Source organism: Leptidea sinapis, chromosome 33, assembly GCF_905404315.1.
Source record: "Leptidea sinapis chromosome 33, ilLepSina1.1, whole genome shotgun sequence".
NCBI classification, from domain to species: Eukaryota; Metazoa; Arthropoda; class Insecta; order Lepidoptera; family Pieridae; genus Leptidea; species Leptidea sinapis.
This window is the reverse complement of record NC_066297.1, coordinates 3323898-3348151: the sequence shown is the minus strand read 5'-3', so window position 1 is coordinate 3348151 and position 24254 is coordinate 3323898. Positions and strand designations below refer to the sequence as shown.

The 24254-nt window shown below is 36.5% G+C and overlaps 1 protein-coding gene across 6 annotated transcripts in view; it reads right to left on the bottom strand.

Moving 5' to 3' along the window:
• Positions 1-24254, bottom strand: part of LOC126974770 (plasma membrane calcium-transporting ATPase 3) — a 221106-nt gene that overhangs the window by 34972 nt on the left and 161880 nt on the right. For all 6 annotated transcript variants that reach the window (XM_050822434.1, XM_050822432.1, XM_050822437.1 and 3 more), the window contains 3 exons: positions 9321-9521; positions 4563-4683; positions 3925-4090 (listed from right to left, as the gene is read on the bottom strand). In XM_050822434.1, coding sequence (XP_050678391.1) covers positions 3925-4090; positions 4563-4683; positions 9321-9521 — 488 coding nt within the window. The remainder of the gene's footprint in view (positions 1-3924; positions 4091-4562; positions 4684-9320; positions 9522-24254) is intronic.

Sequence of the window (24254 nt, the reverse complement as noted above, 5' to 3'; positions counted from 1 at the left end):
CATAATCTAGCATCCTGTGCAAAGGAGCCACTGGTTTCATTACACTGCATTTATTACTAACAGCAGGCATCTGAGATTTTGTATATAATATATATATTTTGTGGGGTTAACTGACATTTTTACAACAGTTTATTCCCTATTTTATATTTACACTTAATATGTAAATTAAATCCTAAACACCTTAGTGTTCAATAAAGGAACCTCTGTACAAACATTCAAGTTCATAGTCCCAATTGTTTAGGATCCAAAACTCAAATACTTTCATTCAAAACAGTAACAAAAAAGAGTGAAACAGACGCATCAAACTCAGCGGGCCTCTTTTTAAATTTAATATTATGGCGGTCGCTCCATTCCCAAAGTGTGGTATCATGTCTGTATGCTTTAGTACCTAACCATACAAAAATATTTAACGATTGTGTTTTGTAAATTTTCTATGATCATGGTGTATGTAATATGTAATACAACAGCCAACAGACCGAGGTAGTAGGTTTAACAAGTGCATGTTTTATCCTTGGTGGTAACATTGATTATCACCATTAATATTATATTGAGAGGCAACAGGGAACATGTATTATCTATTAATAGATTAAAATCAATCAGCGGACATCAATTACCCTGGTGACATAGTCAAGGGAGCACAGATAACAATGCGGTATTCCACTATCAGCGGTATCGCAAACAGTAATCAGTGTCGCGTCAGTCATGAGCCCGCACCTACTCCTCTCCTCCCCCCGCAACGTGCGTCACCATTCTGCAGATACGGAGACACAATGTGGTGCCGTGCGCACACACATTCGCCTAATGTAGATATCGTATAGAAGGACCCCATCTTTCACACAAGACCAGATAAGAAGATCTATTATTGGCCACAGGCTGACTGAGTCCCCAACATGTAGATTCTGTTACCTACGGAGACGAGACTACTGTTACGCCTTTTTACATCCCGAGCATATATATACATTGAGCATCTGCATCTGTTACGACATAAACTGCCAACGAAATTCAATAAAACTTTGAGCCCCAACGTTTACAATGATTGGTCTTTCAGTCGGCTAAAACACCACTTCTGATAGCTCACACAATCTTCCAGCAGCCAATTATCAACACCGAACATTGCGTCAAAATAAGAAATTTCACCCGCATCTCATTAAGAGTTGGTAACATTCCACAACGGCGCGTTTTCTAATAACTTAATGCCTCGCACAACCACTTTGTGGTATTATCGGCTACTGTAGGTATTACCGAACCGATACGACTTTAAGTCTAGAGACTACTGGGAATATTCTCTCCAAAAGCCCCATTGGACTTTATTTTGCACTGAATCATATTATATGAAATTTTCTAAAAAGGTTGGTTTTCGCTTGCAAAAATAAGTAGTTAAAAATTTGATTGATGTATTCTGTTCTCTACTTATTTGATCCGCATGGAATGGGTGCATATGTAATGTTATTTGATTGACCCGCGATTGAAGTCCTCGACAAAATCTAACAAAAATTACCAACACGTTAGTTTCCCGAAGGTTTAGGAGAGCTTACGAACATTCAATTCACATTCAATCTACTTTCATCCACATGATCACACCATTATAATATCAATTTCATTCATATATAACTTTAACTTCATAAAGTGTTCAATCTCAGATGGAAATGGGGAGGGATACTCGGATATTCCCTGAGAGATGGAATCAGAAATGAGGAGATCGGTAGGAGAACGATGATTGCGAAACTGAAGTAGCACAAGACAGGGCAGGACACATAGATCGACGGACAGATGGCCTGTGGGGCCGAAAAGTCCTCGAATGGCGACACCGTACCGGAAGACGCAGTGTTGGTTGGGCCCCCCACAAGATGGACCGACGATTTGGTTAGGATCGCCGAAATACGTTGGATGAGGGCAGCGCAGGACCGATCGTCGTGGAAATCTTTGGGGGAGGCCTTTGTCCAGCAGTGGACGTCTTCCGGCTGATGATGAAAGTGTTATAAGATGATTGTTATCTTGCTCGAAATATTATCTGTGATGTAAATTATCGAAGTCTCCCATACCCATCATAGTGTAACAACACAACACCGGCCTTCAAATATGTGAATGGACTCTCAGCTTTCTTACTTGTATTTCGAAGAGTATTTAAAAGTTTGACCTTAGATTTTAGATTTATAACATTGACTTGTCCGACAGTTGAATTGCCGTTGGTTGAGGTGTGGTGTGTTTGTACAAATTTACCAGGGGTGAGTGGGAGGCTCCTTTGTACAGAATACCGGCTATATTATGGGTACCACAACGGCGCCTATTTCTGCCGTGTAAACATTATTATGTTTCGGTCAGAAGGGCGCCGTAGCTAGTGAAATTACTGGGCAAACGAGACGAGCGCAATTGTTGCGCCACTCAGAATTTTTGCATTTTTCAAGAATCCTGTTTGTAATGGGCAGGGCGTATCAATTACAGTCGGCTGAACGTCCTGCTCACCTTTATTGTCACAAAAAAATGGAATGTATCAAAGCAAGATTACTTTTTATCGCAATAATTTCTTGACATTGTTTGCTGCAATCAGCGTTATCTGTTCTCGGGCGTTGCAAATGTTTCCACTTAGTGTGTTACATAATAAACATATTATATAGGGGCCAACAGTATTTATACGGTGATAAGTCACGATTGTTGTAAAATATATTGTCAATTAGTTACTATCCGGTGAAATAATTTAAAATATCACTATCCAAATGTTATTTATTTTATACGAAAATTTAACAGCTTCTTCTATAATTAGTACGGTAATCCAAAGTATCTAAATCATATCGATATGTCCATTACAAGCCACTAACATTTCCAACCTTTTTTTTCAACATTGGAGTTGGTGAGTTTTTTTTTACGTCAATCATCAACGGACGAATGCGGCGCTCAAATGAATGTCGGTGATCACTTCCGTTATCATTATTAATACGGGGTTGTTTGCCCCGTCGTTTTTTATAATTAAAAAATTACTATCACCTGGATATCGTCTGCTTTTGTTTGAGTATACTATATTTCTGGCCTTGCCTGAGTGTATGCGATGTACATGATATCGTTCCGCAGTAGTCATTGGGAAGATAGAACTAATAATTAATATCGTTGGAGCAACGAACTACGATTTCGTCATTTGCCCTATGATCGCAGCGAGCTCCCCATAACTTGGACCTTTATCAGTTGCACCTTTAGAGAAACTCACGTATATCAACTACAACCTGCCTAGAGCTAGCTAGAGCTTAGTACATACTAAGGACATAAAAAATCAAAACCATGATATAGCGTACCATATCATCCTGTTTAAAAGCGTTCTGAAAGTAAAATTGTTTCGTCTTCATTACTTATGGAAGTTGGGAATAATGCTTCCCAAGATAAAAAAAATTCAACATTATGGTCTTTACAGTTTCGTCGCAATTATTGAGAATTTCAATAACGTGATTGACGTTCCAGCCCTTTTGCATAACATTACATTTAGAGTACCCCGAAGATGTGAGCGTAAATGTGTTAGTAAACCGTTATTTAGCATTCCGCATAGCAGGACCGTTTATGTTAAAAATTGTTTTATCAGAAGAGTGTGTGATTATATGAATACCGAACTTTGCCACTTAGACCTTTTCAAGTTTAAGTCATTAGCTTCATTTAAAAATGCTGTAACCATACATTTAAAAACTTGTAACCAAATTAAGAATTATATTGTTTGTTGTAACTTACTAATTTTCATATCTGTATTGGCTGTTTTAAAAATTAGGGAACTTTAGATCTAGATTTAATATCCTGTTTATGTAATCAATTTATGAATGTAACCGTTTGTTTCTGTTGAATAAATAAATAAATAAAGATAAGAATAATGCGGATCTTGAATGTTAAGATTTCCTGAACAATAAATATCTGTAGGTATTTGTTCAGGCTCCATGGCAGCTTGTGTACCTTTAGATCGTTGCTCTGCAGCAGGACGCCGTCTGCGGGCAGCAGGTCCCCATACTTGATCTGGCAGATGTCTCCCACCACGATGTCGCTGATGGGGATCTGCTTCACCTCGCTGCCTCGTATCACGGCGAACTTGTGCTCGCCTTCTATCCTCGACTGGAGCCCTCTGGTAAGAGCAACAAAAACTTTAAGATATAGTTGTTTCGATCATAAAAGGTCATATCTTTGATTGGGTAATTCTTGCACATATATACACACACACATATATATATTTGTATCTATATCTTGCGTTTACATAGCGAGGGTTTTTGGTGGCGAAAACATAGGCACTTAGACTTTCATGCTCGCCACGCGGTGTCTCAAAATAATATTGAAATCTTAGATAATTAATACATCTAGATAGAGTCTCTTACTGTTAGACAACCTATAAAAACAGGCAGGGAATATTAGTTTAGTGTGCGTGAAAGCTACGTCTTACAATCGCGATTTGTATGACACTTTGTGTTAGTGTGCGTAAATTGCTCAAAATAGATGTTAGTTCTAAACTAAATTGTTTTTCCAAGTTTTCACAACTCTCATAATTCATCAAGACGTATTAATGATCTAAAATTGAAATATATATAAACAGGAGATCTTACCTGAATTGCCTTTCTTTCGTGTAATCGTTGAATGCTGTGACTATGACGACGACTATAACAGATATCAAAATGGCGAGACCCTCGATCCATTGGTAGTGGCCCTCCTCCTCGTCGAGGTGACCTGGAAATAGAAGCCGCTCGCGTTAACATTGCTCCAGAGGCAAAAGACTTATCTTCTTCTTTTTGGTCGTATTCTTAATTTCTGAAGGTCGTGTCCGTACCTCAAAGTTTTTGTAAGTTGGTCACTAAAACCTTCCACTCCTTTCGGTCCTCGGCTCTTTTTATTGCGGTCGAAAGTAGTAGGCTTGTCTGCGTGGTTTTTTGTCCTCCACCTTCCCTATGACTATCTGTTTGTCTAAATTACGAGGAAGAGGTCGAGCAACGTGAACAAAATACCCCAAGATCTTTTCATAGCAGACTGTGGACAATCTAGTTCCAATGCAAATTTACTCCAGGATAGAGTTATTGGACGACAAGACTTATACCGTACACCAAATGAACATTTCATTTGGATGGAGTCCATTTTCTCTTGCACCGCGGGAATTACGGTACGCGCTTTTTATATAGGAACCCACGTGTCATCGTCTTGGAAACAACGCGTAAGGAAACTTATTTCATAGTTCAACGAGTACACCTCTGGATCCTGTATTCCCGAAGACATCTCAATATTCATAAACAAATAAATAAATTATTTATTGCCATAAAAACATTACAAAAATAAAATGAATAATTAGGCTACGCGATTAAACAATAGGCAAAAGGAAAAGACTCAGCTTCACCTGACATCATGGATTCATGTTTCGATGCAGAGCTATTTTTCAGCAATCCCCTCCTCCCTAATATGTTGAGTGGAAGTGAATGTATTATGGCTCCCCGATTACCTATTTAAGCTATCTTTTTTATAAAATGTAATATTTCAACAAAATATAGTGATAAAGTGTTTTATCACCGTTTTCAAAACAGTGCATAAAAGAGATGCCTTCTAGAATACAGATCTTATCCAAAATTACATTATAAGGAACCAACTGGCAGAAATTAATTCCGAAATAAAACAAAACACATCAATTTTTTTTTTTGTTTTTATTCGATAGATAATAACCGACAGAAAATTAACGGCCATTTTCAATAACCTATCTATACTTTAGTTTAAGTTACTAGACGGTGACAAATCTATTCTTTTACGCTTACTTACATTTCAATAACCTATTGACAGATAGCATTGGACTATAACTGTATTGGACATACCTATGGATAGATAAGTCAAGATAATCTTGTCATTAAACGGTGACAGCAATGTATCTGTAAGTTAAACTAAGGGTAGATAGGTTATGGAAAAAGCCGGAAGTTAGCTACGTTAATAGTTTTGTTAAAGCTACAATTTTAACAAATATATAGTATACCATAATCAGTACTGATTATAGTTAATATGTAATCATTGTTTTATTTCAGTTACTTGTGCACGCACTAATATTAAGCTCTCTAATTGGCAGCAGGAAGGTTCAAACAAGAGAGAAGAGAAGAAGAAGAAGAGACATAGGGGTCACTAGCCATTAAATATATACATTAAAAGAATGCATCATTCATAGAACGCAGTACATACATGAAGTTTGACCTGTGGTTTTACAGATTAACAACTAACATGAAAAATAGACTCTATAATAGAACGTTATATAGGCTTAGGATTAGTCTCTATTGCGATCCAACTAGATATCGCACTACGATACAACAGCTTTTTTATTACAACAACTGTTACATGCTTGTGTGCGTGGCATCTTGACACTCAATGGCATGTTTCAAATTTAATTACGCTTCGTGTTATCTTACATTGAAATTAATAAAATACTTACTGATGATGATATGTGATCCAAGTATCTTTCTTATTTCTTGTAGTATTATTTTTCAAAGTTTTACCACGCAACCTGGCATTTTGTTTCAATTATTAGCAAAATTTAACAGAACAGGTGGCACGTCAACGTCACACATTGCTCGAGACTGGCTCGAGTACGCTTGCCACTTGGGCGTAGTAGTATTGCCGCACTTTGCATCTAGTAGGACCGCAGCAGAGACCAATTCTTAATCTAACGATATAGGTAATACAGAAAGATAATATTTAAATCTTTCCTCAAACATTCTCGTGTGTTCATGCTGATTCATAGATATTGTTTTGTGATATTATATTATATTTTGTAAATAAATTGATTGATAGATATATAGAGAGTTTCTTGCGCCGTTTCTTCTCTCTCAGAGCGCCATTTGTTTCCGAAGCGGTAGTAGTATCTAGTAGTATAAGAAATGACATCAAAAAGAATTCTAAAGGAATAAATTTTGAGAAAATAAATGCCTTTTATGCCTTTTATATATATATACACAGTATACACAATGCTCTACAAGACCCAACTAAGAGTGACCAAAGTCAATATAATTCTTTTCAACAGACTATTATATAGTAAATAAATTAAACTGGTGTAGACGTGTTAAGAACAGGGGCGTGCATTGTTTTTCTAGCAAGGTAGGCACTGTAGATCTAACTAGTCGTAGTTGCGTTTTACTCCGACAGTACGACTTAAGTTGTATGAAACGCTGCTTGCTTCGTATATGCTATCTGTACTGCCCACCGTAGGTAGTAAATTGACTTTAACATTATTACTATATTTATTTAAGTTCATAATGAAGTAAGCATTTGCTAATTGCCTATATCAGGGGTGCTCAAGCTTGAACTGCTGGCGATCTACCTCAAAATTGTTAGACTACGATCGATCGACTCTGGGAGGCTCTAAGTATATCATCTAGGTAGAGTGTCACGATGACATAGATATTAGTTTCGCGCACAATAATTTTCATTTTTTTAGTCAAGGTAAGTGTAGGTCTGCTCTAAAATGTCAATGAAAAAACTTATAATTAGTCAAAATTACGAGTTTATTGGCTCTTACAAAACAAACGCGTTCTAGTTTCTTAAGTTTTAAACTTAACTAAAGAGTGACTTCGGATGTTGAATCTGCATGACATTACATGTACTGAGCATACATTTCCTAAGATGGTACGTAATTACTGACTTTAGTTCAAAATCTGTGAATAGTTCTTTATCGGTTTTTTTTCTCGAGATCCACTCAAAATGCACTCGATTGACCGTTTGAGCACTCCTGCCCTATATGAAATGCACGCTTCCGATTATGTACCACCTTTGCATCCTGTAATTCTAAAACTTTTGACTTATGGAAAAGACATAACGTCGCTTTGGAGTCATTTTGGATTTAAGAAGGCCCTGTGAAGGTCGATATACATGCGCTCTACGACAGGACAGTGCTACAGGGGTGTGCAGGGGTTGGGTCGGGTCACACATATAATATAACACACTCTTACCTATACTGTCTACGGTTCCATATAGACATAAAACAGAAAACACCAAATTATATACTTTAATGACGATTTTGTACACTCCCTTTGTTTTGAACCCTATATCCCTAGTACGAGTTTTAATTTTTATAAAAAGTTTTTAAACGATCGTTTGTCTTTTCTAGAGGGAATAACTGACGACTGCATAATCTGAGTCATAACGCAACTATACGAGCTGGGCGTAGCGCACCGCGATATGACAAACAAAGTTAAACATGACATGTCTCAAGTCCCTTTACTAATTGTTCTACAGAAACTTCAAAACTATAATTACTTAACCCCTTTTTCCCCCATTTGGCAAGTTAAAATTATGTTTTTTCTAAGAACGGGACAAAACAGTTTGATAGCTAAATAATACAGGATTAGTAAGACAATATCAATTTACAATAGAGAATCAATTAATCTGTTTACTACTGCATCTGTGATAAGTAGGGTCAGCACATTCAAACTACTAAGACTATATACTTGAATTAATAACATACCTAGGTACTTCTTGTTATTTAAAACTGTATATAAAATTATCCAGTTTGAAACATATATATATATTTTATCGAAACTCGTACTAGAGCCGTATTATAATCATAAAACTTAAAAGCTGCTTATATTGTACAGCTGCTAAGCTGACACCTTTGGAACTGTCTGAAGTCAGTCTTGGCTCCAGTTGCACCAACACTTGGCTCGTATGCCAGAAGCTGTTTCAATACATAATCTGAGAATATATGGGTGTCATAGAACAGCGTGAAATATTTTCAGATGGCCCACAGTTATATTAAACATTATCGTATGCCCAGAACAGATACAAAGGCAGTAAGCGCGCCACGCTACGTCCCCGTTCACGTCGCAATCGATATTATACCTAGGGTTGCCAAATTTTATTAGAAGAAATAGAGTATATATCTAATTTCTAAGAGTACCTACGGACTTCCAAAAAGAAAATCATTTATTTTATAGTATAAAAAGATTTGTGTAAAAAAGAGTGTATTAGCATACGCTATTAGTTTTATACATAGATTAAAGATTACACCTACATGATATAGAGTACAATACTCTATTTTAGAGTACTGTTGACAACCCTTGTTATACCTCATGTTTTTTCCACCCGGCATACATGTGTTGTAAACCAGATAAAAGCGCATATTTATGATAAGAAGTTATGAGACGTGTTCGATGTTCGTTCCTTATAGTAAGAGACGCGCTGACATCAGCACTTGAGACATAAGACTTAACAAAGTCCGGCGTTCGACAAACCAAAACACAAAATTTGCTGTCAATTTACAAGAATTTGAATTAATATTGATTGAAATTGAAATAATATAGTTCCAGCTTCTGGAGTACGGGCTTAAGATAATCTCGGAAGTGACTCACCAATATCACTGGCGTCTTCGGACGGCTTGTAGAAACTGAGACCTAAGGAGACGACGGCGGCGACCTCGAGGATGATGAGCGTCACGTCCTGGAGCGCCTCCCACACCAGCGTGAGGAAAGTTTTGGGGGGCTTGGGGGGGATCAGGTTCGAGCCGAACACCTCCCGCCTGTGCTGCATGTCCGCCTTCGAACCGCTAAGACCTGGAACAACAACACAAATAAATTATCATTTGTATACACAAAGAATGGGGCAGAAAAGTCCTCTAATGGAATTGGACCGACGATCTGATCGCCGGAATACGTTGGATGAGGGTAGCGCACGACCGATCGTCGTGGAGATCTTTAAGGGAGGCCTTTGTCCAGCAGTGGACTTCTTCCGGCTGATGATGATGATACACAAGCAATGCTCCATGATATAAAGGCTGTAGCTGGTTATATAAATCGCTGAAGCAGCCGACACTGATGCCTGAAGCTGCGCGGTGCACTGACTATGGAATTCAGACGATTTCTTGACTTGACAAGTCAGTGTTCGTAATCATAAATTCACATTAATGTAAAGAAAATAAATCGAGATCGAGGTGTACTTATGCAAATTGTTATTTAAAAAAAGAGGTGCAAGGTGAACGACTTCAACTCGAAGTAAAATCTGCAAAATGAGAAAATGCTAAGGCTTTTTGCCACCAATATCCCTGTGTTCGAATTTCATCCAAATCTTTACACAATGATAAGTTAAGGTCGTCACAGCCAACAAATTGAAATCGTAACAAAATAATAACTGTACACTGAAATTAGTTGCTGTGTGTTAGCCAAAGTCGCATATTTGGGGCACGTGCTTAGGCACGAGGGGTACAAACTCCTACAACTCATCATGATGGGAAAAGTTGCCGGAAGAAGAGGCGTAGGTCGCAGAAAAAAGTCTTGGCTGCTCAACATCCGAGAGTGGACTGGCATCGCGAGTGCGGCAGAATTATTTCGCCTCGCGAAGGACAAACAATCGAAACTACAAAGCTGACCGCCAACCTTCGCTAGTCGGAGAGGCACGCGAAGAAGAAGAAGCCACAAACAATACCGAAGCCAATAAAGTACTTAATAGGTAGCATTTTTGTCTGATTGTTCGTATGGATGTCCGAACAAAACAAAAACTACTTGGGGCTACATAATATTATAGCGTCCACGCGGACGACGTCGCGGGCAGCTGCAAGTACATAACAATAAAAAGAGCTCTGTATATTTGCCATTATATCGTTTATAGTCATTTAAAATTAGATATTTAACCTTGATGTTTTAACTGTAACTTCTGTTCACCGTATAATTAACAATTCAGGTAATAATATCCAAATAGAATTTAATGCGGTCTACTTTTACTCACGTACCCACTCGATGTTCTATTTCTGGCCGACTATTGTTTCATTTTTATTGTAAAACGTGGGTTACTGACGCGAGTCAAAAACAAATTACTTATAAAAAAATTGAGTCTAATAATTTCAACAATCACCTCATAGTTCTGATCAATGAATGGCACATACATACATTTCATTTCAATATCTCAATAATATAAATCCCGTGTCCTGATGTTTGTTTCCGGTGAATTTCTAAACTAATGGACGGATTTTAATGGGGATTACTTCATGGAGTGCAGTTTAGTCCAAATTTAGAGATAGTTTAGTTAGTTTGTATTTCGATTTGGGACTTATAATTATTTTTATTTCCAATATTTGTTTTTATGGATATATTTTCTATGAGAGGATTTGTTAACGCACGGTTTGCTGTGAAACAATTTTACTATAACAACAGGGAGCATATTTTAAGAATTAATAATTCTTGATATTATAAAATATTTTTGACATATTCATTACAAAAACAGTATTTTATTTATTTATTATGTACAGAACAACGTCTGTCGTGTCAGCTAGTATAAAATAAGTGATCTGGATAAGATAGGTTGTTGAGCAACTATTTCTTGTATACTTACACAATGAATTGTAGAGCCGTGAAATAAATTAATTTCTAGTAATTCATTCACGTTTTAAAAAATAATGTCAAATGTATAAATAATTACGAATTCTCGAATCAAACATTTCTTTTAATTTAACAAATCCATTTAGTTACATATTTTCGTTCCATTATTCTGCAATACGAATCAATACATTGTGATATAAATTAATACAAGGTAATCTAATTCAAATCAAAAAAATATTGAAAGTCAAAAACCTATTCCAAAAGGCCTCAGACCAGAGAAGAACGGGCGCAGCAAACAGCGGGTTTCGTTTTTGTATATAAAATATGGTTACAATGTAAAATCGTGCAGTAAAATTTATTATTTAATAGCCTGAGGGCGGTCACTCCATTCCCAATCAGTGGTATCATTAAGAAAGTCATTTATGTTATAGTAACCTTTACCACACAAACGTTTTTTAACAATTCTTTTGAATTTCGTAATACATTTGTTTTGAACATTATCTGGGATCGCAACGCCCCACAAAAGAGTAAGTCTCGACTTAGCCGAGTAGTAGGCATGATAAGTTTATGTTTGTTCCTGGTGTTATCGTTATGGTTATGACAGTTTCTAGCAAATTCACTTATATGCCTACGTACATACATAACATTATCAAGAATATATTGAGAGGATTTCGCTCTCAATGAATCTGCACACGGTGAGCGATGGTATGTCTTCGAACAAAAATAAGGCAGAACAAATGGTCAGGACACAAGGATTAAATTCAACTTAGAATTGCCGGTCACGTACGAAGTCGCAAGCGTTCCAGCGAGTCGATAACATGTTACAATGTTTAATGTACGGATGTGGCCTCCGAGAGATTTGATTAAAAAAACAACTACACGACAGAAGTCAAAATTTTATCAAGGAGACGTTATGAATACGAAATAGTATGTATTGTTCTATAGTAATAACATTATCAAAATATATAATTACTAGTAGTTACCCGTTGCATTCGCAACTAAAGGTTTTATCTCAATACTAAGTCAGCCATTAAGTTGGCATAGGGACATCCCATGCTGCACGGACGCACGCCAAGAAAGGGAAGATATTAATAGGGTGATGTGTATAATGTAGTCCGATCAATCTATACCAAAAACTGAGAGTGAACGTGCATAAAATCACAACAAGCTGAAAATCAGTAAAATTGTTCAAAACATAATTATAAATAATATAAGTTCCCCATTAATCCCGTGTTGTGAGAAAAAAATACTTACGGTCAAAGGGAAATAAATGAGTTTTTCGTGATTTTAGGCAAAACGGTAGGTTTTATCATAAAAGTACCCTTAACAAGAATTATAGATCATAAAATTACATATAAAAAAATGTTCCTATACTTTTTTCCTGCGACCCACCGTTTCTGAGATATAACGATTCAAAAAGTTGACCACAGCTGCTAGTGTTGTTTGTGTGGAACAGTGGTGGAACGAGACGGATATTTCGTATAATAATATTAATATCATGCACTCAGCTGTCGAAGACTAAGACTTTAACTATCAAGCAAGGGCAAATTAAAAAAAATTACCATCACATACCTACCTACCTTACATACCTATTTATATTACAGAAAAAACTGAGCTATTTTAATAAGATGACCTTATACTACTAAAGTACAGTTTTAGGTAAAGAAGTCAACCCTAATGTCGTCAGAAGAGGTAAGAGTCACGCGATAGAAAGAGAGGCAACTTCTAGGTGAATAAAAATGTAGGTTAGTTGCGCTGTGCGATCTGAATTACACCATATTGTATGACCGCAAGAGTCCCTATTTATTTAATTGATTTTGCGGAGTGATACTTCGGTACTTGTTACATATTCTTTGGCAAAGGTTACAAATGTAGTGACTTAAAATAAACAGCACTTTATCCATAAACAGATGTTTACTTCATAAAATATCTCCAACAGTGATGGCCGCTCCGCTTTACGACCGTCCTCCCCTCTCGCACAGCTGCCCGTGAGTACCGTGCCTAGCTCTACAAATAAACACGTCACCAATCACCATCACATTGGAAACTTGGAAATACTACACTCACTATGAGCCGTCTCCTATATTCAATTGGTGATACGATATTGATTCATAATAATAGTTTTAATACATTTCAAGTAACCGATATGTTGGTCTGTTTTTTCAATCGTTCATTGGAAGGACGTTTTGGTATTTTTAATAAAATGATAAGGATTAATATAGTATTTGTGTAAACAGATTTTACATTACCGCTTTATAATTTCCAATTTTTTTAAATATTACAATAGATACTGTATGTTATCCTTAAGAGATAGACATATGCGATCGCGGACTTTTTTGTAGACGTTTATAACAAATTATATACTAAAACCTTCCTCGAGAATCACGCTATCCATTGGTGAAAACAGCGTGACAACCGGAGCATTAGTTTTTGAGTTTATCGCACAGATATCGAACAGACAGACAGACAGACGCGGCGTAGGACTTTGTTTTATATAGCGATAGAAAAACATTTTGCACAGCACCGCAAAATTAATTGATATTTCATAACTATTATTTATTTCATGATCAAATATGTTACGTGCCACAGACCAATGCCTGCTTCTAATGCAATTAATTCCATGAAAAACATTTTATAAGGGAAATGCTTTGAATTAACTTGGATGAATTTTAAGTCTTAGGCTGAAATCTATAGAGCGTACTTAGAGTATGCTCAGACTTAACTTACGTAAAACTTAGCCGAGTGTTAGCTTAACATAGTCTTTGATTCCGTGTTTAGCTGAAATTATACTGAGCTTAAGCTAAGACGGCCCAATACAAAAACCAACTTCGCGTTTTATCGCACTAAGCAAAGTTTTACGTAAGTAAAGTCTGAGGAAAGTCTAAGTACGCCCTATAGATGTCAGCCTTACACTCCCAAGTACCAGGAGCCCAGAACATCCAAGCAAGCTCACACAACACTCCCGAGGCAATTCCAACATTCACGCCGCAGCATCGATCGTTCGTCAAACTCGCGAATACCTTATAAATAATTCAAACCAACTCGTCGATATCGATAAAATAGATTTATTTTGCTCACTGTATGCCTCTATCAAATCTTTATGATTACTCGATACTATTTGATATTCGATGAAAACTCGAGCGAAGACCCCAATGAATACTTATTTTATTAAAGCTATATTTTTTCAAGAACATTGCAATCGTTATATTTTGCTTTATGACAGCTCGGAATGTAGTTAGTGGGAGGCTACATTGCACAGGATGCCGGCTAGATTATGTGTACCACAACGGCGCCTATTTCTACCGTGAAGCAGTAATGTGTAAACATTATGCCCTTATTTCTAGTACTTTCCAATAAATTAACTAAGATATTATATTAAATATTAATTAGTACTAAATTAACTATAATAAATAAATTAAGTAGTAGTTGCCTCTACGGCTAAGGCCTCCCCTAAACCTTTCCAATCCGGTTTATCTCTGGCTCTCCTCATCCAGTCCGGTCCAACTCTTTGAGTATCCTACTAATATCTTCTCATTCTTGGCATGCGTCGGCACAGAATGGGATGTCGCTATGCCAACTTAATGGCTGACAGGCATGCTCTAACATGTTTCAGTATGACAACTCTCTCTGTTATCCCTACTTAAATATTTTATTGAGATAAAACCTGTAGCTGCCAATGCAACGGGCAATTACTAGTTCCGGATTAATCGCGCACCGCAATTTTGATTGACGTGACTTTAGACGTTAAGTTTCGTTCACCGCTCAAAATTCGGCACCTACTACAATAATTAGAATATGACTCGGAATTCTCGCGCATTGTCATAAAATTACATCCCTGATCGTTCCGATCTTAAAAATAAACGCGCTTAACTTTTATAATTTATTTTGGTACACTTCGCTTATTGCGATGAGCGCTAAAAACGTTTTATAGCCGGTGGCTTGTTGAACGAGTAGGTATGTCCGGGTCTTAGATAATTTATACGTCTAGATAGTCTCTTGCTGTTAGACAACCGATAAAAACAGGCCAGAAATATTAGTTTAGTGTGCGTGACAAGCTACGTCTTACACTCGCTAATTGTATGACACTTTGTGTTAAGTGTGCGTGAATTGCTCAAAATACAGATTAGTTCTAAAGTGTATTTTTTTCGACGTTTTCATAGCTGTCAAAGTCTAAATGTATTATAAAAGGGAGTTAGGACTCGCGACTCCAAACACATAATTACAGTGGAGCGATTCATGATATTATTAGTTCTAATTATAAAAATTATGTATAATAATTCTAGACGTCTCTATTTTATATTATAAAACTGTTACCGCAATACAGTTTTTAAAACTAGTGCGGAGGGTAGATTGAAATCTGTTTGTTGTACTAATTTTAATAATACGTCTTTTGTAACGGACTTAGTAACTCGATCGGTACGTTTATGAATATTAGCAGGTACCAAAGTTTTATTACGTTTTTCTCGTAATGTTTTATATTATTTCTTAGACTTTGTAAATGTAAATAACTGGGTATTGCATTGTTTAGTAGTAAGGCCATAAATAAAGTTCCGCAAATAACAACAAAATATAATATTGTAATAGTGTTATAAATATACAATATTATAAATATAAAAAGCCTTCATTGCTGTAAAAAATTTACATACTAGGTACTAAAATAGTAAAAAAAAAGTGCCTCTAAATACTATCGGCAAACGGTCTTTACTGTGCTACAGCTTGTCTTCCGACAAAGGCCTCTTCCAAAGATTTCCATTCTGTTCTATATTTTGCTGTACGAGTCCATAGTTGCCCCGCTATTTTCTTGATGTCGTCTTCCCACCTCATAGGCTGTCTACCTCTATTTCTTTTGCTTTCTAGTGGTTGCCATTCAGTTATTAGTCTTGCCCATTTCTCTGTCTTTTCTCTTATCATATTACCTGTCCATTTCCATTCTAATTGTTTGGATGTTTTGTATGCATTCTTAAAATTTGTCTTATTTAAATATACAATATTATGTGGTGTTAAATAAATGTTAAATATATAAATAAAATATTTATCATTCTACGAACAATGAGTCAAGTGCTAAACAATAGATGGAAATATAATTGATGCTGTTATTAAAATAATATTAATAAAGCCTTTTTTTAAAGTTAGTTAATATTTTTCTTAATATCAAGATTAGTATGTGTTACTTCTATGTATGTGCTATTTTAGGATAAGAAGAGCTCGTCGGGTGAAGGCCTAATCAAACTTTTTCCACGCGTCTCTATCGTTACCCCATTATTTGCCAGTTATTCCCGGCAATTACTATTACTTCGACAGCCCAGATTTATTTAAATAGTCTTATAAAATGTTAGGTGTTATAATACTGTACGACATTTCTCCCTCTGTCGAGGTGAGTATTCGAAGTATAGAAAAAACCCCAATTGTATTGACCCGGCCCAATCTCCTTGCTTTCAGTTGACTATTCTTCACTAGACCATTTCGTACAAGCTGATACCCGCGACTTCATCCGACAACACACATGACTGAGCTCTTAGTGCAAATAAAAATCTTTGTCTGAATGAAGATATCGTAATATTTTTTTTGGATCAGGCACAAATATTTAAGGAATAAAAGTAAGGCTTAATTGAATTCTATCCAGTAGTTTTCCCGTAATGCGAGCAAATCATTTTATTCATGTAAATTGACTTTTGTCAATAAACTGACACCACAGCCTAGCCCTAGTCTCAGCATACCCTTAGCCTTACAGTTGAACGAAAGTGTTTACATATTCGACCAACATCTAATACAGGCTCTTTCAATACAAGCAAAGGGCTTACAGCGATAACATCATCAACAAACACGGACGAGTGGCGGCTGCCGGGAAATGAACAATTACGTGGTAACGTCACTTAAACAACTCCTCACAGTTGTAATAATTTACAATATTTGTGTATACATAAAGCAGTAAACTAAATACGTATGACAAAAAAGTTAAACAAGTGTTGAACACTTGCTTTAAAAAGTAATTCTATAACAAATCTTTACACATTGCTTATAATTAAACACGAGCCGAAGCTTATGGTCGTATGTAACAATATGATTCTAAGGTGTGTCTAACCGATAGATGGAAAATTTATATTATTTGATGATGTCAAATGACAGTTGTCAAAAAATGCGTTCCTTTCCTTTAATTGTTAAACACAAGCTTAAGGCTTTTTTGTAATAGATAAAAGATAAACTCAATTTGAGACGTCGTTATTGTTAGTCACTGTTTAATAAACCACGTGTCTAAGTCATGTTTAAATGATTTTATATAATAACACCGTTAATGTCCTTTTAATATAGGACTAACTCTGTTGGCCGCTTCACTTTGAATGCTCAGAACAATCACAACTAATTATTTATTTATTGTCTTTATGTAAGTTTGTATAGCAACAAATATATTTTAACGGTGGCATTCTGACATTACTAACTCTATTCTACAACAACGCAATACCTATTTTTATTTTTATGAAAATAAGAGACAAGACGAGAAGGACGTTGAGCTGATGTTAATTGATACGCCCTGCCCATTACAATGCAGTGCCGCTCAGGATTCTTGAAAAACCCCAAAAATTCAGAGTGACACTACAATTGCGCTCGTCATCTTGAGACTTAAGATGTTAAGTCTCATTTGCCGAGTACTTTCACTATCTTTACCTTCAGACCGAAGCACAGCTTCACGCCGGCATCCTGTGCAAAAGAGCCTCCCACCTATGCTCTAAGCCCTACGGGGAACGGTTCCCATTAACTGGGTCGCGACCCGGTACCGGGCCATCTAAATAAGACACCAGGTCGCACCATTCCCGCCTTGTTTTAAAAAGACTATCTTAATTAAACATTCGTATAAATATATATATATATATTTTGGCTTAGGTTTAAAAGTAGTGTTTCACGAAGGAGCAGCGTGAAAATTACAGGGCCATAGGCGAGTAATATCTAGAAAACACTTCAAGCAATGATAAACTTTTTGCACCGAATCACTGATAACGGTTTGTTATAGACTAAAATAAGTAAAGAAATGATAATTAATTACAGATAAATAAGAACTTATAAACATCGCGTACAGCACAAATGAAGGAAACTTCCTGAAATACGAAAATTTTTAACGGAGTAGTCATTTGGTTTCAAGCGGCAAGTAAACAAACCGAGCACTGCAATTCCAGACGCGAGGCTGAAGTGTTGATTCAACAAAGAAACGCCTCAATTAACAAGGGAAAACATAACAAAACGAACATGAACATGTTTTTATAATTCAACTAAGTCAATGATTCAGCTGCTTGGAAATTACAATTAAATGACGATGGTGGCGTGAATTATCCCGTCAAGTTTTTATGTTTGCTAAAAGAAATTAGACTCTAGACGCGTCCCAACAAATACGTCATTAAATGTGAACGAAGACCCGACACACCTTGTTCTGTACGTAATAAATAAAATGCTGTGTCCTATGAATTTGTCAATAATATTTTATAACATCATGAATTATGTCGTATTATACTGAAATTGTTTCACAGCACAATTGTCAAACGTCAAAGTGCGTCAATAAATTATCGCATAGAAAATATGTCCATACAAAACCTACCCTAAGCCCGACCTAGAAGACGAAAGGAGAAATATTCGAGTACAGCTGATAACGACTTGAGATGAAGCTTGAGCTGCCGATAACATAATAATTATGTACATAGGTGTTATAATTAACTTAAAAGTAATTTCAGTGAACACAACAAATTAAGAGTATTCGAGAATTTTATCTATTTCTTTGGGAGTCCTTTGTCCAGTGGACGTCTTCCGGCTGATGATGATAGAATCAAATAAAACAAATCGAGATCAGCCAATTTATGGCACGCAGAATCGAGGAAGGTGCACTGTTTATGTTCGTACAACTCAACACTCCTTACTTGAGCGACTGGCCGAGTGCCGGCGAAAGTCATTGATCATTCGAGTTTAGAGAGAAAATAGTGAGGCGACTAAAGACGAGGTAGAGAGTATTTTTAATATACAGAGTGCCAAGTGTGAGATTTTTTACCAATTCGATCGCGAAAAAGATAACTATTAAGACCATTATTAGCAAAGTTTAACAGAACATGTGGCACTTCAACGTCACACATTGTTCGAGACAGGCTCGAGTACGCCCACTTGGGCTTAGTATTAGTTGCCGCACTTTGCGACTACGCCTGCGGTGTATAGTTGGAGCGCAGGGTCAGAGCAAGACCAATCCTTAATATAAGATAACGTATTTTGAGATACGTGACAGCTATGAGTGACAGCGGACAGTGTATTGTACGCACTGACCTGTATAAATATCACTGGACAGGCTGTTCCTTAAGTTTGACAGCATATTTTTTGTGCCTATTTGAAGCGCCACTCGCGAGCGTCCAGAGAACTAATCTTGACGAATAATAAAAATAGCTGCGAATGAACGTACAATACTCTAAAGTATTTTTGCATTTTGAATTAATTTCGTTCGTTTTCCGTGCTATTTAAACTCCAAGAATCAACGTAATAAAGTACACTATTTTTTTTGTAAATTTCCCATCATCTATCGATTTTTGCTGAGGTTGTCATCACTAAGTACTACAGACTCTCGCTACATGGCCATCAGCGCCAAAATGGCGAATATCAAACAGGCACAAAAGCACTTTGACAACCGCCAGTCCAGTGGTATACAGTAGAGGTCAGTGATTGTACGAGCATTTGAACGAAAGCTGTTTTGATGACGTAAGGAAATGTTGATCTCCTTTTTGTTCGGCTTACAGTCTTGAGTTTCTCCTAAGTCGTCGTTATTGTGGACTTAAATGCAAGCTAAGCTTAAGCTTAGCGCGCACTCAAAGCGATATTTATAAAGACGGACTTCGACTCACCTCGCAGTATGAGCAAAGTCTAAATTAGCTCTATAAATTTTAGCATAAGAATTAACAAGAGAAAACTGCACATCGCGCACTAAAACTGAACAATTTCCAATTTCAAATGCAATTCTTTTATCACTGCTTATAACCGGGTAAACCTTTAACAACAATAAAAATTCCGAAGCAAAACGAAAATGCTTAGATCATTTGTACGTCTAGATAGATTATGACAGCTGTGAAAACGTCGAAAAAAAAAAAGAACTAACCTCTATTTTGTGCAACTCACGCACACTAACACAAAGTGTTCATACAAATCTCGAGTGTCAGACGTAGCTTGTCACTCAAACTAAACTAATATTCCTGACCTGTTTATATCGGTTGTCTGACAGCAATAGACTCGATCTAGACGTATAATTTATCTAAGCACCAGCCATTCTATCTTTATTGACATCATCACAATAGCATCGGAGCATGGGAACCGCTAGAACCATCGGTGATCATCTCAACCCATTAATAAATTGTGTACAGACAATTCAGTTTATTATTAACTTGAGATTAGGAAATGGGCTGAAACTAAGAAATTTCATGTTCAATTCGTAATGCCATTTTCAAATCACTGCTAATAATCAGGTAACCCTTTAACAAGATTAACAATTCCAAAACAAAAAGAACATTTACATTGCCTTTTAGTTTTGTAGCTTAACATTGTATTTTTTTTATGTAAATAATTTCCTTAAACGAGATCGTCGCAGACAATATTATTTAAATGGTTAGGTATAAACACAGTAAGCATGCAATGACTATATTTATACTACTAGATTTATAATTAGACTTGGTATTGCAGCAAAGGTTAATACACGTCGAGTGTGTGTCTATACATGAATACGTTTTCATATTTATAATTAACGTAAAATGCACGGCCGTTGCCCTCGTCATGTACTGCTGCCACACGAATATAATTATCCTTTTTCATTTCTATGTTCATGCAACGTATGAGGTTTTATTGTGAGCAAATATTTTCTTTCAAGGTATTCAGCCTTATAATTTTTTTTTTATGACAGTTGATGATTCAGCTGATGGTAAATGGAAGTGCTGCCCATTACAATGCAGTGCCGCGCAGAATTCTTGAGAAACCCACAAAGTCTGTGCGGCACTACAGCTGCGCTCGTCACCTTGAGACATAAGATGTTAAGTCTCATTTGCCCAGTAATTTCACATACACATTATACATAATCTAGCCGGCCTCCTGTGCAAAGGAGCCTCCCATTGGTTATAAACTTTTTATAAAAGTAAGTTACACTTGACAGTAAGCGGCATCATCTGTCCATCATTGTCTGCGTAGTAACGCCTTATTAAACGACCTAAGGCGTTACGAAATGCGATATGACTACGGTCATGTAACTGAGCGCCCTGAGTCCTCAAGTGGAATGCCTCATGTGCCTGATTTTACATCGACATTCACACTCAATTTAGGCAGTAACAAGTAAGTCAGTGTAGTGGTATTGCACCACAAGATGCAACACATACAGTTCTATTACTGTTAAAAAAACAGGTTAAAATCAAAATTTATAGCGTGAAAGAAGAAGTAGTAGTTAAAAAAAAAAGTAAAAAACACGCTTTATATAGAAAACCGAACCGCCTTATAAACGGATAGATGAAAATTATATGATTTAATAAAAATCTTATTTTGCAAATGAAAAATGGAATAATTTTACCAAATGAATGTATTGTCACCGTTACTCGATAAATCTACGAAGTTTTAACGAAATCTGGCCGTTTAAAGTGGGTCAAAATAGTGCCCAAATGAGTCGGTTACAAACAAACATAGATACAGGTGAAGGTAATAAATAAATAAATAAATATTGACACACTTTTACACAAATTATCTTGCCCCAAATTAGGCATAGTCTGTACTACGGGAACAAGACAACGATATATTAATTAAAATATACCTACTTAAACATACATAAATACAAATAAACATGACAAGGCCGTGAGTCATGATTGCACCTACCGGGATTCGAACCCGGGACTTCTAGCTCAGTAGGCAGGGTCACAGACCAATAAAAAGTGTGTTAAAATAAAAACAGCTGATAATCTCAGGATTAAAGTTCATTAGTGACACAGCCGTGACTCATAGACATGGCTGCCATCGGAAAAGGATGCTGGAACATTTAGATCTAAATGAGTGGAAACCTGATCGGTTCCTGCAAATCGTACACAGCACCAATATAACACGGAACGACTCAAAACATTTTGGACTTTAGAATTAATAACTGAGTGTTCAAATTGCAATGGCACACACCATTGCGGAAGCCAGGACGTGCAACCAAATATATCAACGAATGCCGTTGTTTGGATCGCAATGTTCTCGGGAGAAAGCTAATGTATACGAGTGACTCGCAGATATAACTCAATGAATTTGGTTCATAATAATACGATAAACGTAAAATAGATATAAAGTCAGTAATATTATGATAAAAAAATATATGATAAAATATAATTTATATAAATCCAGTGTCCTGATGTTTGTTTCCAGTGAACTCTCTAACTAATGAACAGATTTTAATGGGGATTACTTCATGGAGTGCAGTTTTGTCCAACTTGAGAGATATTATAGTTTTTATATCGATTTGGGATCCATAATTATTTTTATTTCCAATATTTGGTTTGTATGAACATATTTTCCATGCGAGCATTTATTGGCGCACGGTTTGACAGTTCTGCTGTGAAACAATTTTGATTATAACAACTAGCTGACTGTTTTCAATAATATAATTCATAACATCAAGAATAATTTCGTAAAATATGCTCCTTTTTAATAATATAGTGTAGGTAGGCACAGAGAGATGTTACGAAACCAAATTGCTTTTCAGAGCGCCCCCGTTGTTCCACTCGACGAAAGACTGCCGGTTAAATAAAGCAACGGGCTGGATTGTTTCAATATGGCCCTATAAATGTCACTCTGATCCACGGAAAAAACTCTTTTGTTTTTAATGTCGCTACCGAAATAACTCTCGCTTCAGCCGCACGAGTGCCTAATTCAAATGCAACAGTGGATGAAAACAAAAAGATCATTTTCCTGTCAGCAATCAATATATATATTTATATCTATATTGATATCACGAAATCTCAGAAACTACAAAGCCTACAAACTTGGAATTTGGAAGGTAGGTTCTTTCTAGGACTTAGGTGTCAGCTAAGAAACGGATTTGAGAAACTCCTCCCCTAAGGGGGTGAAAGGGGGGTACGAAGGTTGTACGAAAGTGCTATGTTTTTGAAGTTAGAGGCGTGAAAATCGACATTTAGGTTATTTTGCTTTAAATAATAAAAATCTATGCAAGTTATTTTGGGAAATCCCCTTTTAAGGATGGTAAAATAGGGGGGTCAAGTTGGCATAAAAAAGTTGTAACAACAGTTATTTAATCTTGAAATTTGAAATGTAGGTTCTTTATAGGGGGCAACTGCTAGTATTACTATATTGATTAGTTGATGTGTTAACAAGCGCTACCAACGTCATGAACTGCCATAAGATATCCCAATTAATAATAACATTTATTTAACTACTGTTACTCTTTTTTTTATGGAATAGGAGGACAAACGAGGGTACGGGTCACCTGGTGTTAAGTGATCACCGCCGTCCACAATCTCTTGCAACACCAGAGGAATCACAGGAGCGTTGCCGGCCTTTAAGGAAGGAGTATGCGATTTGTTTGAAGGTACCCATGTCGTATCGTCGCGGAAACACCGGATAAGGAAGCTCATTCCACAGCTTTGTAGTACGTGAAAGAAAGCTCCTTGAAAACCGCACTGTGGGGGACCGCCACACATCCAGATGGTGGGGATGCTATCCTAACTTGTGGCGTGCCGTGCGAAGGTGGAATTCGGCGGCAGGAATCAGGTTAAACAGCTCTTCGGAAAACTCCCCGTGATAATCACTGTATTAGTAATACTATTTAATATAATCATAACTATGATTAGAAATAACTATAATAGCATAATATAATAATCAGATCTTTAGTTAACTTGATTCGTGTAAGTTAGTTGGCACTAAAGTAGTGGTAGCATCATCACGGTAGACGGTCGAGCCTTATATAAGCTAGAGCGCTAAGTTCGAGTAGGCATT